The sequence below is a fragment of the Nyctibius grandis genome, chromosome 5, assembly GCF_013368605.1.
Source record: "Nyctibius grandis isolate bNycGra1 chromosome 5, bNycGra1.pri, whole genome shotgun sequence".
In the NCBI taxonomy this organism is placed as follows: Eukaryota; Metazoa; Chordata; class Aves; order Nyctibiiformes; family Nyctibiidae; genus Nyctibius; species Nyctibius grandis.
Window position 1 is genome coordinate 68264893 of NC_090662.1, and position 17490 is coordinate 68282382.

The 17490-nt window shown below is 42.0% G+C and overlaps 1 protein-coding gene across 2 annotated transcripts in view; it reads left to right on the forward strand.

The window, feature by feature from the left end:
- Positions 1 to 17490, forward strand: part of AGK (acylglycerol kinase) — a 39050-nt gene that overhangs the window by 20568 nt on the left and 992 nt on the right. For both annotated transcript variants that reach the window (XM_068400727.1, XM_068400728.1), the window contains 7 exons: positions 1800 to 1869; positions 2641 to 2720; positions 4819 to 4876; positions 7210 to 7357; positions 8434 to 8531; positions 10760 to 10830; positions 16202 to 16286. In XM_068400727.1, coding sequence (XP_068256828.1) covers positions 1800 to 1869; positions 2641 to 2720; positions 4819 to 4876; positions 7210 to 7357; positions 8434 to 8531; positions 10760 to 10830; positions 16202 to 16286 — 610 coding nt within the window. The remainder of the gene's footprint in view (positions 1 to 1799; positions 1870 to 2640; positions 2721 to 4818; positions 4877 to 7209; positions 7358 to 8433; positions 8532 to 10759; positions 10831 to 16201; positions 16287 to 17490) is intronic.

The following is a 17490-nucleotide window of genomic DNA, read 5'->3' on the forward strand; positions in this document are numbered from 1 at the left end:
ATGACAAGGATATAGCAAGGATATGACAAAATAAAATGAAAAAAAGTCCTCTCTCTGTCCCTTATCCAGTTTAAGAATTCTAGAAACCAGTCCACATATAACCTAGTTAGCACCTGCAAAGTAAGGCATACAAAAATATCTTTATGGGAAAGGCTGGATCCCATTACTGACTTCTGCAGGGTTTCTCACCCATCCCTCTGATGGGACTGATGCTGGCAACTCTCCAACAACCTGAATCTTGTCTACCAGCATCCTGGATATAATCCAGTCTGGCAGTATTTGTTACCTGCATTTCAGTTTGTTTTGTTTTGTCCCCTTCTAAAGTAAAAAGGCTAGTCACCTAAGCTTTCTTTTCCCCACACTTCATTTCTTTTCAATGTTTTCCTTCTTCTCGTCCCATACTAATGAATATATTTCTCCTTGCTGATGAAATCAGTTCACTCAGGTTCTCGCAGTAACTCATTAACATTATTCTTTGCGGAACCCTTGCTGGTATCCATCATACGTAAAACCCATGAGCCAACTGGCATAACATCCTTCATTAAAACTACCAGGGTGCTTTGAAGCTCGGCAAGATCGACAAGGCTGTAATCAGCAGCTAAGATTAAAATAATAATTTATGTTTGGGTTCTAAAGAAGCTATTTGAAATGAATGATCTTCTTGTCCCAAGGTAATGAACTGTGCAGGTGAGACTGCAGCATATTGGTGAAGTTGAGAGGAATTTGGTCAATAGGCTGCTTAACAACCCACACCAGTAACAGAACCTGACTTAAGAAGTGCAGAACTGATTTTTTAAAAAGAAATATTTGGGCATTGGTTCCTTCAGTACTATTAGATCTTACCTTTGGAGTGTAGGAGCTGTAGAGATCTTACAGAAAGATAAGAGTTAGGAGAAAAGAAAGGCTGAGGGAAGAACAGCTTCCTTCTCTGTCTCAGTATTCTAAGCCTGATGAAGCCAAGGGCAATTTCTCCTTTTGATTCACAGGAATATTGGGCTGGATCTGAAAACTGCATTTGGTTGGTTTTTTTTTTTTTTTGTCCCTGTCCAGCTGAGACACTGGAAATGCGCGCAATGTAGAATTTAAATTTTACCCAACTTTGAAAACCAGGAAGGGGTTTTAATGAAATATATGCTTCAAGGTCTGAATACAGAGACTTCTTTATGAATTTGAACACTTTGGTTACAAAATCTTTAGTGCCGTGCTTTATGACTTGGAATGAGAAAGCACCTTAGCTACTGTCCACAACTTAATGGAGACCAAAACCACATGAGCACTTCTGATGATAGATAGATTTATGTTGATTAAAAGTTTCAGAACAAATTAACATACTAAGGTAATTCAGTCCCAGACACATGAATTGAGACTAGTCTCATGACCATCCCCTTCTCTCCCAGGTTGTTATACTTGCCACCAATAAAACAAAACCATGATTTGGATCCTTAGTGTGTTAAGTATCCGAAACAGCAAGTAACAGAGTTGGTGTATGATCTGCCAGATTAGCTGAAGGAGGAATCTCTGAAAAGCTTAGGCTGAGAACTTCCTTTTGCTTTTCAGGTATTTTGCTGTTTGTTAGGACACAGGCTTTGTCATGTGTTGTAGCCACCCAGTTTGCTTTCTGATTTCAAGGAAGTGCAGCACTTTGTCAGAGTTCTTTCCCTGGGGTCGTTGTGTTTGCTGCAAAAAGGCCCCACCGGGACTCGTAGGGGGGTTTGCTGAAAAAAAGTGTAATTTTAAAGCTTACTCTTTTCCTTGCCTCCTGTTTGTTTTGCTTTTCTTCTTTCCTGTTTATTTTGCAGACATATTACTAATGCTACATTGGCCATTTTGAAGGGAGAGACAGTTCCGCTTGATGTCTTGCAGATCAAGGTAAAAGCATCTGCTTATTTGGCACCCAACGTTCCTAAAACTTTCCTATTCTCATGTTGTTCTGTTTACATGGCCTGCTTTTCCTTTGTGTAATGCTGTCATGAATTTTGGTTTATGATATCAGCAGTTCTGGTGGCAGTCATTTCTCCACTATATGCTATGACAAGAGATAGTCTAAACTGGAGAAAACACTAGAATGCCTGAACATCTTTTTTTGAGGCTCAGAGAGTATTGATGAATACAAAACTTAATAACACCAATATTTCTGTAAAATGGTGAGAGATAACAATAGCTGTCTGAGCTGATTTAATGCATTCAATATGTATTGTGGAGTTAATAGCTTTCTTTTACAAACTAAAAAATGTTAAATGGGAAAACCTTTGACTATGCCCATATGGTTTTTGAATATTATTTTTCTGTTATGTTGTAGAATGGACATTTCTGCAGGGAGAACTTAGTGACACTGTGCAGAGCTCAGTGTGCATCCACAAAATGAAATGGCTATTGCTGGGTGTGCAGTCAAACTCAATCAGCCTCTTCAAAACTTCGCCTCTTACCTTCTTTTCTGGGAGCAGATGGAACGTATAATACTTTAATTCTGCTTAGCTTTATTGCTGTTAGCTATTTATCATACCTCTTCTGTGAAATTTCACTTTTGGGATTAATCAGAAATCAGTTTTTATGTAGAAATGATATTTTTCTAGCTGCAAAAAATAAAGTTGGAAACAAGATAAGAGAAAGCAATTTCCCAATGTTTATTTTTCTTTACAGGGAGAAAAGGAACAGCCTGTGTTTGCAGTGACTAGTTTAAGATGGGGATCTTACAGAGATGCAGGAGTTAAAGTTAGCAAGTAAGAAAATACTGTTTTTTTGAAACTGTACCTTTTTTAGCCTCTGTTCCCTAAAAAGACGTACCCTCCTCTTGTAAAGAAGTCTTTTTTGAGTGTAGGCATTTGACAGGCAGAGGCACCCACTCTTGTTAGGTCTTGCATTACACACATTGGAGTGTAAGACATTTCAGGATTTTTTGTCATTTGAAATAAACACTTATTTGGTGCTGACCTGTTCTTTTAAGTATTTATTTTCTGCTTACCTTGTGGTGCCCACTTCTGGAACTTTATTCAGATTGTATCAGTGGGAAAAGCTCTCCCTTGAGTAAAGTCTAAGTAAAGTAATTGGCCATTGTTTTTCATCAGTTGCCAATGAAAAGACGCACACAGACTCTGTAACTCAATTCCAACAAGGGACATCAGATGCAGGAGAAATGCTCTTCAGTTCCTGCCAGAAATGGCATGGACCGTACTGTCTGATGACTGTTCTCTGAAATGCTAAACTAATAATTGTTGGGCTTTCTCCAAATGGACATTTAATATGCCACTGTCTATGTATCAAATGACTAGCATTATCTGGTGAAGGAGCAGCAGGGCCAAAGCAGTTCACTTCTCAGACTCTTATGGAGGAATTGCAGCACATGCCTCTGCTGCACCGCTATAAGGAAATGCCATGTTTTGGGAATGAGCTGTCTTTGTCAGGAAACAAGAGGTAGCAGAGCTCTGGAGTCTGACTGGCAGATATTTGAGTAGGGTTGAGAGGTGGTATGGAATGGGGGACATGCAGTAAATGGCCAGGGTGTTTGTCCCTGGGAAGCAAGGGACATGCTTGGTTGCTTGTGTAGGTGCTGACTTGGCTATGCTGCAGGCTGTCCTGCTGATTGCAGCCCCGAGATTAAGGAATTGCATTTCTCTCCCCTCTGCACTCTCACGAGGCTTCCTGCACACACCCTAGTGTCAGCCTAGTATCAGCCTTCACATCCTTTCCTGCAGCAGTTCCCTTTCGTAACAGTCTTTTGGACTCAGTGCTGGAGGCACGACAGCACCTTTTGTACTTGGGGCAGCATGAACATTTTCAAACCTCATTCTCTTCTATGAATGTTTTCAAATGCACAGAAAATGTGCCCAGCTTGGAAGGCACTTCAGCCCCAGATGAATGGGTACTTAGAATGTGCTTGGAACAAGGACCATGCATGCTTGTCCTGGTTTTGTACTTCTCCCTAAGCATCCACTTTTGATCCCTGTCAGAGATGGGTTATTGGGCTGAATGAATGTTTGGTGTATTCCAGTACAACTGATCTTATACTTAAAAGAAGGCACCTAATATGAAGGGAGTCAAGCCATAAGCCACAGTTCCAGAAATTTGTCTGGCTACTCCTCTAAGTGTTGTCCTGGTGGAAACATGATGCTGTTTTATATTTTTGAGGTTTTATTATTTTACAGACAATTTCAGGACTTGATGGGAGTGATGTGACAGTTGCACACTTTAGTAGTTAATGATACACTTAAATCTGTGGTACTCTTGAGCTGATGGTGTTTAATGTGCTTTGTTGACCTTTTTTAGTGGAAGACAGCGATCAAAATATGTGCCAAGCCTGCCTAAATATAGTCACATCTTTAGATTCTATACAATACTTTATGGTTGGCAGGATTTTTATTTTGTAAAACATTGATTTTGATCTGCGAATCGTTTGGGGCAAATTGATGTTTGCTGACGCTGTTCTTTTGTCACGGAAGCTGTTGATTTTGTTTGTTTCCTCTGACCTCATTCTTTATTGCATGTTGTGGAGATGCATCCCACCAGCTGTTGGACCACAGACCTTTAAATCATTCCCAGTTGTGTCACATAACTAGGTAAAATTCTGCTACTGATATTTCACACTGCCTGTAGTGAAGATCGTATACTGCATTTTGATGATCTGTAACTCAGGAAAAGGGATATCACTGCTAAGCTGCTGGTGATATGTAGAAACTATCTTACAGTATCACAAAGCTAAAGGTTGTAGGGAGCACTAACTTCAGTGGCAGACAAGTCTGTGTGCCCTGACTTCATGCAAGATTTCTCCCTTTCCTGGTATCAACCCCTGGCTATCTTAGAAGTTCTGTGTTCTGTTTTCAGGTACTGGTACCTTGGACCTCTGAAAACCAAAGCAGCTCACTTTTTCAGTACGTTTAAGGTAAAGAGTAATTGTGAGGAAGGTGTTTTTGTAGTTGGGAAATGAAAAGGCTGACTATGCTTTGTATAATTTATCTGCAAGTTTTTGTGAAGGGTTCTGGTAACAATATAAAATGGAAGTGGAACTCGACTTGTTAAAAAAACCTACCAATTGATAGACTTAACTTCTGAAGAGATGAAGGGGAGGAGGAATACTTAAAAAATTCTTTGCTGTGGATCTGTTGCTGCAAGATCACCAGGGAGAGCCAGTAACCACCTTTGAAACTGAAGAGCAGTAGTGGTGCTGAAGATAACCATTAAAGTGCTCTGTCACGTTTTTTCAACAGTCTTTCTTATGATGACATTTCATTCTGATTTATTCATCTGGCAGAAGTGTCTATAATTCGACTGCTCATGCAGGTTGATAATCAGGCTTCCATGTGCAGTAAAATGAACATGAAGATTAATAGCTTATATCTCACCTTAAACTTTTCTGTTGCTTAAAATTGATCCTGGAAAGATTAAAATTTGACCTGCATGAAAGGTGAGGCATTTTCATTCACATGCTTTTCCTGTGCTATGAACATATAAGAAGCCTTGTGAAAGGCTGTGGAAATACCCAGGAGCTGGTACAGTAGATCAGATTGTGCAGCCTGGCCATGCTGTCTGTGATAGTGCCAATGCTCCTTTACAGGAGGCTCCTGTAAAGGAGAGTTAAATTGTAATGCATCCATGAAAGATTTTTTTTTCCTCCCATCCCCAGGAAATTTGAGATGATGATTCTGTGTGCTGGCATTCTCGGTAGAAACCTATTCTTCACTTCAGCCCCTTTCTCACTTTTATTGAGTCCTTAGCCTCAGTCAGTGGCAATGATAGTGGATTTCACTGGTGAGCTATTCATTGCACATTAGAGATCTGTTTAACCTGCTGAAGGTTAAAGAGAAGTGCCCACTTTTTCTGCTATTAAAATAGAAAAGTTTCTACCTGATCTCCCCTAATTGTGGTATTCATTGCTTTATGTGCCCCTTAGGGTATCATTTTGTTAATTTCTGTAAGAAAGGGCTCCAGCCTGTTGAGCTTAATCTCTTCCTTGCTTGTCTTTGCTGCTGTGCACTTCATCTTTTCTGGTTTTGCTGTACCTGTCCTTTGAAACAGGATGACCTGTAGCTGAAAACAGTGTAAGGGGAAAGAGCTCACCTCTGATATTGATAGGGGCATTGTTAGGAGTGTTATCATATCTTTTAAAATATACAGGCTTAAATTATCACAGCATTGCTGCTTTTCCATTTATCATTAATACTTAATGTATTGCCCTAATAATTCAAACTCTGTTTGTCCTGTTTATTATGTAAGTATGATAGTGGAGTCTCTCCTTGCTCTCAGAGGTGTGAGGTGAATTAACTTAACAACCTGTGTTATATGATCCAAAACTACTTATAAAGTTTTGTGCATAGAAAAACAATTGTGTTATGTACATGTGGGCCCTTGGCTGGGTTGTTCTAGCACATACATTTAAAAACCAATCATATTATTCCCTCCCTAAGTCCTATGTTTTAAGCATTTCAGAAATTATTTTTAAAACAAAATGAGAGGAAATAAAATTTGTCAGCATCTGGAAGTATTTCAGGAGCTAAGGTTCTTCTGTAGCCCATCAGTTTCTGGCACTGGAAGCTGAAATATTACTGAGAATAATATGTTACTTTTTTTTTTTTTTCTTTTTTCCCCCCTCAGATGCTTTATAAAGCTCACCTGACTTGCCTTAAGACCTGTTGTATTGCTGTCTATAAGCACCTGATGATAAGGTCAGATCTTGATTGTCTGAGTTGTTGGAGAACAAAGGCTTGCCAGGTTTTAGTGCCCCTTGGCTGCACACAGCACAGTAGTCTTTGACTGTTTGCACTAGACTCCACTGTGCAGTTGCTCTTTGAGGTTGCCTTTGTGCCATGCAGAAACCAATTGTGCTTTCAAACATTAATGTTGACCTTGCCAGTTTTGGTTGTTCCTTCCAGCTAGAAGCAGCTGTGTCACCCTGCCACACATCAGCAGCAAAGAAAACATCCCTTTACCCTCTGCTTATAGAGGGGAAAATACCTCGCTTCTCTGTGGGGAAGGAGTAGATTAGTAGACTTGGGAACTGTGGGTAATCTTTTCCAAGCTGCAAAAATGTCATCTCACATATGTGTCTGGAGGCTGGAGAGCAATAAGGTAGGCTGAGGCAGTGGTGGGATCTGGGTAGCTCTGAAGGAGTACTTGGGAGCACAGAATAAATAGGCTGAAGGACTAAACAGAATAAACAGGTAGGTGCTCAGCAAAAGGCCCTTTATATTCTGTCTTTCCTTTCCATGTAAATCCAAGGAATGGCCTCAGAAACATCAAGCTGCTCTCATGTATCTGGGTCCAACTGAGAGACCTCCAGAAGAGCCAGAGGTGAAACCGTCCAGACCTCCTTTGTATGTGAGGCTTTACAGACGACTTCGGTTATACTGGTCATCTCCTCCAAAAGGTGAGGTGTGTGTATTTTGGCATAAACTGAGAGGCAGGCTTTACTCCTCTAATAGATCAGGGGGTTGGGGGGTGTGTTTGTGCTCTCTCATTTTTATATTATTATTAGTATTATTTATTAAAACTGTGACTTTTGACATGTTCATTACAGTGATGTCTGCCAGAAATGGAACAGAATAGTCCTGTCAGTGCTTGTAGTCTCATAAACAAAAATGCATTTCCCTGGGCTCACAGTTGCTTGCCATTGCTATGGAAGCCTCCATAGATGATACTTGGCTCTCCTGGGCACACTTCTTGTGATCGTCCTCCTGGAGAGTGGCTTCTTAGGGGGCTGGTGAGAGGCGAGCAGCCCTTGTTTTTTTGGGTGGGGGGAGTGGCTGACACAGAGCAACAAACATTACTTAAAATAGAACAATAAAACTTGGGCCATGCAGAAGCCTTAAGTTTCTCTTAGTACATTAAATTTATTTCTGTACCGTAAATTTTCTTCTGTGTGCTCTGCGAGCCTCTCTTGTTAGCTAGGCAGTTCACGTGGCAGACTGCAGGAAGGGGAGCGTGTATTTTGCGCAGTCTGGAGTGATGCAAAGTCCTTCTCATTCCTTCTTGGCTAGCAGAGGTGATGTAGACAGAAGCGTGGACTAAATGACCTGTATATGAGAACTGAACCCTGAGGTTTCCTCCTAGAGAAAACACATGTTACCACTGCATCCTGAACATTGGATTCCTGTTTTTTTGGTAGCAGTGCTTCATGTGTTTTCTAAATGTTCCTGTAATACTAGCCCAGGAGATCTATTAATCCCTGGGCATAAGGACTCGAAGACCAGCCATGTAATGTGCTTGATAGTCTTTCCTGTTAACTGTGTGAATACTGGTGGTATTTTTTTCTTTCTTCAGTACTCCCAAGCTCCCTTTTCCTTTTTTAAGATTTTGATGTTTGAAAGAAACAAAGCTAGTGGTCACAATGGGTCAGAGTGATTTTTGCAGATTGATGTTTCGTGTTTCGTGCTTCGTAGCAGTGAAATGATGATCTGTGTAATTAAATTCCACTTAATGGTATCTTCTCTTCTGGATTTGCAGAAATCTCCCAGGAGGTAACCCCAGACGACTGGGAAGAACTGAAGTTATCGACCATTGAGCTTTCCATTGCAACTCGGAACAGGCAGCTTGATCTGACAGTAAGACCATAGTATAACTGGATTCCAAATGCTGCCTGCTCACACAGTTTTTCTTTCTTGCTAAACTCCCTCTCTTGTGTCTGTATAAATTAAACGTAGTACTTTAGGCAAGGAGGGGCCCATGACTGAATCCAGGAATGGGCAAGTTTCAGAGCCAGTGTAAAAGCACTGGAGACCCATGTGAAACTGGGATGCAGTGGGATCAGGAAGGATTTGTGTAACGAGCAGGTTTCACTAGCCAAACGGAAGCTTTAGGGTTGCCCAGGAGAAAACAAGGCATCAAAATAGGCACTGCTTTCCTTCTTGGCCCGTGGGAGAGTGATCCTGTTTTATCAGCTGGCGCTGGAAGGAAGCTGTGAGCCTGAATGTCTGCCTGGAATTGGGGTTTTTCTCTGTCTTTTGGCTTGCAGAGCAAAATGTTAAAAAGAACTGGGACAAGAGAAAGGACAGGGGCTACAATGAGTTAAAGGACAGGAAATGCACATGGTTGTGGAAGAATAGAACTAAGGGAGCAAAGGAACTGTTCCTGTCATAACCTTCTCAACATGCTCATGCTGTTCATTCACTGTTTTAAAACCTGTCTTTGGCTTATGTCTGTGTTTTGGTGCAATTTTATTGCTGTGAAAGCTATTTGGATAGATGAAAGTCTTTAATTTTACTGGAAAATGCTAACACAGTGATCCTGTACTGGTGAGCTGCCCTTCATGTCTTCCTCATGGCTGCAGGAAACCACTGCCACTACACCCAGAAGAACAGGAGGTGTTGAGCTTACTGCAACATGTTTCTTGCTCAGAATTCAGGGTCTTTAAGAACCTGAAAATTTGTGTTATATTGGTATATTATCTTTGTAGAATCAGTCAAAAAAAAAACACCCAGGCAAATCTAGTCTTAAAATTTCCTGCTGTTTTCTCCTTAGAATGTACCACATAAATTTTAGTTTCTTCTTCATCAGTGGCTTATGATTTGGACCACCAGTGTCATAGTCATAGTAGATGCTAGACAGAGGCTACCAGAGTATGTGGGTTTTTTTAGGGGTTTCTTGATGGCCCTTGAACAAAACAGTTATGGTTGCTGAACTGGATTAGAGTCAGTGATGTAAAATAAAAACAGACCTACCAAGGACTGAAAAACTATCTCGTTGCCACAGACTTTATGCCTTCATGATGCACTTTAATACTGGTATTGAACAAAGAAGTGATGTAGGGTTCTTAGGTCTCTTGCATAGCCTGGAGAAATGGACAAGTTTTGTGTTAGGGCAGTTGTACTTTTCTGTTTCTAGAGCTGGAAGTAGCTTGGTACTGCATTTTTTTTCCTACAGAAACAGACCCCTTACAACTGCTTTTAACTCCTGCTCTTGAAGCTGTTGTAGCCATCAAAGCTGAACAACAGCTCTCTGAAATCAATACCAGGGCATATCTGTATTGTCAGCCACTCCTGTCTTTCTGTCTCACCTCAGATTCATGCCTAGGCTGGCCTGTTGAAGAGAAGCTGATAAAGCCATACAGGTGCAGCTCAGACAGTGCCAAACCTACCTCTGCAGATACAGCAAAGGAATAAAACAAGTTATACTAATAGATGCATTTATTTTTACTTTTGTCATTTTGATTGCATCTGCACTAGGACCTTTTCTGGGACAGAAATGTTAAAATAAATAAATAAAATAAATAAAACCTGAATGCATCTTAATCACAGTTGCTTTCCCAGCAAAAGCTTTACTGTATACTTGGTTTAAGGGCAGGCTGTAAATAGAAAAGAAGCTAAGTAAGGAGATTAAAGGCATGATATCAAGAACACTTTGACTTCCAATTTGTATTGTTTAAAATTCTCTTACTGTAGTGTTTGGTGGCCAAATGTTGCATCCCTGTACTATTGCTTAAAATAATGAAAGACCCATTGATTAGAAATCTTTGTGAACAGAAGTAAACCCCAAATGATCTGCTATTATTGTCTTTAATAAGTGTGTGAAATGTAACAAGAAGCCAAACGTGTGAATCGTTATTTCACTTCTTGTGGTATTTATTGTTGAATAGTCATCAGTGAGTATCTACTATCTATAATTTACATTCCGAACCTCAAGTGGAGAGTGGAAAAAAGTATGAAATGCAGAAATGCATCTTCTGCCTCCTTTGGTGGGACAAAGGACTGGGCATTTTGTGAACATGTTGCAGTATCATGGGTGTGGCATTTTGAAGTGTTAACTGCTTCATTTCTGAATCTTTTTTGCGTAGCGCACTGAAGACTTCATGGATATTTGCATTGAAGCAGATATTGTCAGCAAAGGACAGTTTGTAAACAGAGGGTGAGTATGGGAAGGCTGCAAAAAGATGACAGAATCTCTGTGTGAGTCGGGACACTAATTCTGAGAAGTATGCTGGTTTTCTCTGATCTTGTGCTGCAAAATTCAGAAGCAGAGGACTGCTAAGGACACCAGTCAGTAATGCTTCATGAGGATTACTGATTTTGTTCTTTAAAATTCCTACTAATTTTTCCTTTCTGGAAACAAAGCAGAGCAGTCTACCTGGAGTTCTTCCTAGCTTCTGAGTTTGCTATACCTTTCATCTTTTCCCCATTGCTGTTGATCGGTGCTACTTGGATAATACTGTCACAACTGAGTTTTGTAGGCAGCCATACAGACTTATCCCCAGAATCTTTTAGGCCTAGCTGCTCAGTGGACTGAGAGTCAGGTCACAGAGCAGCTATGTTTGTACTAGTGGTACCTGGAATTTTTGAACTCTGATTAGACAAGCCCTGCTTCTAAGTGAAGGGCTCCCTTGACTCAATAACTCTTGTGAGAAATTAGGTCTGAGCTGGAAGAACTTTTGGAAGATGAGAATTTAAACGGGGACTTTAAGCAAATGTATTGGTGCTGCTTGCACATGGAGTAAGAAGGCTGCAGGTATGAAGCAGCAGCATGTAGAGAAAGAGTGAATGTGTTTTGCTTCCTTTGTGCTTGAAATGTTGTCTTGTAGTGTGTTTGTTCCTCCTGCTCTCAGCAGACACAAAGCCGAGCTGCTTTTTCTAGCTCCTCCTCCTTTTTGCTAGTCCCACTAGCAAATACATTGCATCTTCAATGCAGTTTTTACCAGCAACACATTATCCTACTAAATCCAAGAGTGCTCTTCTGCATGTTACCTATTTGCTGTTTTCTAGTCTTAGAGCTCCCTCTAGTGGAATCAATGGAAAGATGTCAACACACTTTTACTTGCTTGTCATCACCTTAGTAATTCCTGCATGTATATCTTGTTTATGATACTAATAGCAGCAGCAGGACCCTTATTTGAGCATCCCACGAGCCTCAGTGGGTATAGGATCTTCTGACGTATGCATACATGGTAGGTCAGGTTACCACCTGCAACTGCTTTGAAATTGTGTGAGCCATGTGGACCATAGGTTGCTTGGGACTGAAATCTTTGCTTTGAAGGCTACAGAAGGAAAGAAGGAGATTGTCCCATTAGCAGGAAGAGGAGTCTGGCCTCTTAATGGAGGGAGACAAAGGAGATGCTATGCTGGGTTCTTGGACACTTTGCTAGCAGAAGAAATGTGGATGAATTTTTGTGATTTAAGGGAGGGGTATTTGCGTGTACACCCACTGTAAAGAATGTCTCCCATGTGGACTGGACATGCTTCACACAGTAGCATGTTGCATTTTCTGACTGCAATTACACTGTCATGCAGAAAAGGCCTCTGATGAGAGTTAACATGCCCTGCTGGCTCGAGCTAATTGGAGGCAGTACCAAAAGCTTTGAGCTGCTGTTCAAGCAAAGTTCAAAGAAACAAGCTCTTTTGATTCAATAGTGCACAAAAGTCTGTAGGTAACAAAGAAAGAGAAAGAGGGGTGTATGGCGTAGGGGAGCAGTGGGAGGGAGTGGTTAGTCCTACAGAGAGGAGTCAGAACAGAAAACGTGTGCCCTGTTTTTGCAAGGCAAAATCAGGGTGTTCAGAGAAGCTCTTCACTGCACAATACCTTTGGCAGCAAGGTTTGAATCAAGCCCATTATTAGAGGCTCCCCATTGCCTAGCACCAACAGGGTTTGTCTTTGGAAATGTGTGAAGCAGCTCTTTCTTTTTTCTTCTTTCTTAATGCATAGTTTCAAACTCTGCCAGAATTTGGGAGGTTGACAAGATTTTTAGGGAAAATACCTTATCAGTGCAGATAACAAGTTTTTTTTTATATTGAAGAGGGCAATGACACAAGCTGATCTGAACTGGTGGATCACACAGGGGAAACCACACATCCAGCAGGAAACCACCATACAGGCTCAGGCAGTGTGTGTGGGGGGTGTGTGTGGAGGGGGTGTGTGTGGGGGTGCATCAGAGTGCTGGAGGGCAACTGCTGTTGGATTTCAAAGAAAGGAGTAGGTCATCCTGGGTGTATAAAAGTGTCTGCCAGCTGTGGATCAGATTTGTGTGAACAAGAGCATCTGCAGCAGGGGTAGAGCTGATGTTTAAGGTAAAGTCAATTGACTCTGTCAATGGGACAGAGTCCAGTTGGAGGCCTGTGTCTAGCGGAGTCTCTCAAGGGTCGGTACTGGGACCAGTACTATTCAATATATTCATTAATGACTTGGATGAGGGAATAGAGTGCACTGTCAGCAAGTTCACTGATGACACAAAACTGGGAGGAGTGGCTGACACAACGGAAGGCTGCGCAGCCATTCAGAGAGACCTGGACAGGCTGGAGAGTTGGGCGGGGAGAAATTTAATGAAATGTAACAAGGGCAAGTGTAGAGTCCTGCATCTGGGCAAGAACAACCCCATGTATGAGTACAAGTTGGGGGCAGAGCTGTTGGAGAGCAACATAGGGGAAAGGGACCTGGGGGTCCTAGTGGACAGCAGGATGACCATGAGCCAGCAGTGTGCCCTTGTGGCCAAGAAGGCCAATGGCATCCTGGGGTGTATTAGAAGGGGTGTGGTCAGCAGGTCGAGAGAGGTTCTCCTCCCCCTCTACTCTGCCCTGGTGAGGCCGCATCTGGAATATTGTGTCCAGTTCTGGGCCCCTCAGTTCAAGAAGGACAGAGAACTGCTAGAGAGAGTCCAGCTCAGAGCCACGAAGATGATTAAGGGAGTGGAACATCTCCCTTATAAGGAGAGGCTGAGGGAGCTGGGTCTCTTGAGCTTGGAGAAGAGGAGACTGAGGGGTGACCTCATTAATGTTTATAAATATGTAAAGGGCAAGTGTCATGAGAATGGAGCCAGGCTCTTCTCAGTGACATCCCTTGACAGGACAAGGGGCAACGGGTGCAAGCTGGAACACAAGAGGTTCCACATAAATATGAGGAAAAACTTCTTTACAGCGAGGGTAACCGAACACTGCACCAGGCTGCCCAGAGAGGTTGTGGAGTCTCCTTCTCTGGAGACATTCAAAACCCGCCTGGACGCGTTCCTGTGTGATATGGTCTAGGCAATCCTGCTCCGGCAGGGGGATTGGACTAGATGATCTTTCGAGGTCCCTTCCAATCCCTAACATTCTGTGATTCTGTGATTCTGTGAAGGTGGGGGAAGAACAAGTGGTCACACTGTAGTGCTTACTAAGAAGTGCGGGAGGGAAGGAGAGCGGGGATGGAAAGCGTAGCATCAGTAATCCACATCTTGATAGCCAGCTTAGGTTGTGTATATGAAAGTATGGAGAGCTGTCACTCCAGGGCATGAATACAGTTACCAGCTAGAAGACTGTGTTTTTGGTTAGAGAGTCTTACCCTGAATCATTTCACAGTGGCCGCTTCTGGAGATGAGAACTGGGTTAACATTGTGTGTTATCTGCAGTAGGTGGTGTGGTTCTCTCTCTGCCTGTATTTTTGTAATTCAGCATATGGAGTGGGATAAAAAATCAACTGGAACTGTTGCTGTTAGGCTTTGGTCTTGCTCCTGTTTCACTTTGCTGTTTTGTCTTGAGTAAGGAGCAGAATCAAATGGAAATGATTTCTGATCCTTTTATACTGGGTCACTAGATAGGCAGTCACTGCAAATGGAGTTGTGTCCATTTGCTTCTACCAGCGTTCTCCTTTGACTCATCTTTAGTTCCATGTCTTCTCTCTTTTGAGCTTCCCATGACTCCCTAATTGCATCTATGTAGAGCCTCATTTACCTTCATGGACCAAAAAATCTCCTTGCTTACCTGAATGCAATATCTAGGATCTTGTATGTCAAACTTTGAGCAGGTTAAACCTTAAGCAGGGAATCTTGCTGCTTGTTTGTACAGCCCTGTATAAACTGACAGTATTGCATGCCATCAATGATTTATAATTTATATTGCCGGGAGGATGTTTAATTCCCTCACATTCACTCATTAATCTTTTAGTATATACATATTTGATTAAAAACAAACTTTGCACCGTTAATCTTGCTTTTGTCCTTCCCTGCCCTTTCCTTTGGTGTCTTAGTTTTTCTTCCTTTGCCTTTGGTTATCATCTCCTGTTTCCACCTTCTCTCCCATGTTTTTTCTCTGGGATTTTCTGGGATTTTAAGAGGCACTTGCATTCCTTAGGGCATAGGCAGCTTGGTGTATAGGGAGTTTCTGACGTGTTTTTGTGACTTCTTTTCCTGGGCAATATTTAAATACACTCTTCTTTCATATCAGTCTACATAATGGACAGAAAAGTTGGGGACAGCTGGTATTGCCTGTTGGAGGAATATCTGTGATAATTCTGCCGTGCTTGAGAGCTTTGATATATTAACTCTGTAACTCTCTGCTGTCCCCTTTGCTATTTGTGTGTTGCTGTCTGTCTGGAGAGGGTCCCAAACTGAGGGGTTACTGCCTGGGGTGCGGTGTACCCTTTGTCAAAGGTCAGCCAAAAGTTTATGTGTGTTTTCAGTCAGGAGGCCAGAGGCAGGTCAGCGAACCCAGGAGCCTGTGCTTACTCTGCAGCAGCACACGCTGGGAAAAGGAATCGCAATGCGCTATTCTTTAACAGATGATCCAGTGACAGGACAGCAACCTAAGTCTTGAAAAAGACCACATGGCACTTGCACAACCAGTTTTCTAAGACAAGCAACTGCCTTCTTATGTGCTCCCATTTGACATCCACAGAAGTAGGAAAGTAGCACTTCTCTAAATACGGTATGTAAATAAGAATCTCACAGGCAGCAGAAGAGAAGAGAGTTAACTGACAAAAATGGGTATATTATTTGGAATGGGTGAAATGATAATGTCCTGGGGGTTTCTTCACAAGAATGATATAAAAGCAGCTAGTAAGAAACTTCGTGCTGGTGTTGTGAGAAGAGGGATTTTTTGTTTAGTTTTTAGATGGTAGTTTAGTGGTTCAGTATAACTGTAATTCTGTCAGGTTTTTTGGCTTAGGGTTGCTTAGGTTGCTGGTAAGTTATCTGAGTGCATGGAACATGAAGAGATGGTAGTCGTTGATTGCAGGAGTTGTACAGTTCAGCATGAGGAGCGCAAAACTGTGCTGTATGTTCAAATATATTCAGTAAGCCTGAGAGCTGAAGCTGGTTGGAGGTTGTCAGTGCATTCTGTTAAATGTATTGACTGCAGCAGAAGAGGAAATGTCTGTTTTACTTTCTCACAGTTAAACCCACAAATATTTGTATATACACATAACTTCGAAGTTTACCAAATGCATTGTGACTTACCAACCCACCATGACGTGTCATCCCTAAAGATATTTATTTCCTAGAGAATCATCTCCTACCTTACCTCTCTTTTGGTTTGCACAGAAGTCAAAAGATGCATGATCCACATACGTGCCCTGAAGGGAGTCAGTGCATCCAAGCCAGCAGATGCATCTTGCAACTTCCAGAGGTGAGAAGCTGAGGAAGCTGGAAAACTCTGTCACTTTATTTCCTTGTGCCAGCTGATGCTGCACATTAAGAAATCCCTACTCCAGACCTGGGAGGTTGATCATGCTGCCAGTGAGACAGTTTCTCAGTGCGGCAGCTCAGTCCCTGACTAGGAGACACATACTGGAAAGTGGTCTGTAAACCAGAGGGGAAACTTCATTCTGCCAGTAAACAGTGACAGACCTTTTATGTAGACAGCACTGGTGGTTTTAAAGGTTCTCTTACTCAGGTGCACTGCATATGCACGCCGCCTTCTCCTTAGTATTAAAGACTGAATTCCTTGTCTACATTTTACCCTAGAAGGGATTGTGCTGTAGAGAAGATAAATATTAGAAGCTTTATGGAGACCAAGGAGGGTGATACAAGGCAGTGGGGCTCAGATCACTATAGGGAAGTGTCTTGAAACTTTGAATAGATGAGGCTGAAAAAGAAGCCAAAACTGTGTCCACCTGTATAGCTTAGATTAGTCTTTTGTCACCTCTTAGAAAGAAGAGGCTGTTATTGCAGCCTTGGGGAGGACTGCTTCTTGTTTTTGCAAGGACATGAAGTCAACCTCATAGATAATTTCTGTCTTCAAATCTATCATTCAGCAAAAGAATTTCATATTAAGAGAGAATAGAACATGCCAAAAGGTGAAAAAATCTGTGGCTACGAAGTGCAAATCATGAATTATGTCATGATTAGCCAGCATCTTGATACTTGCATCAAGCTCGTATCATGGCAGTTTTGTGATTCTGAAAGAATACTCTGGAGTGCTGGGCTAAGTACAGCTGAGCCGTAAGTAAGGGTTGTGGTATAAAATGAGCTCGTCATACTGCAGCTCCTGTGAAGACATTCAGAGTATGTGTGCACGGCACAAAGCAGAACATTGTGCTGTTCCATTCCTTGACCTAGCTCTCATGAAGGAACTGGAGGCAGCTCAGATGAGTCTCACCAGCTTTGCAGAGAAGTGGGATATGTTGATCTGGGTGGCCTGCTATACCTCTGACCTTCCAGGACCTGTGCTGCTTTCTCTGATCTGTGCTGTTCTGGTGTACCAGTTCACCTGGAGCTAGTTTGAGTACCCACGTAACATAGCCCTACCCCTAGTCACGTGCATGCAAAGCAGTCACCAAATTTTTTTAGGTAAAGTCAACCTGCCATTTTGATGAGTGGTTTTAATCACT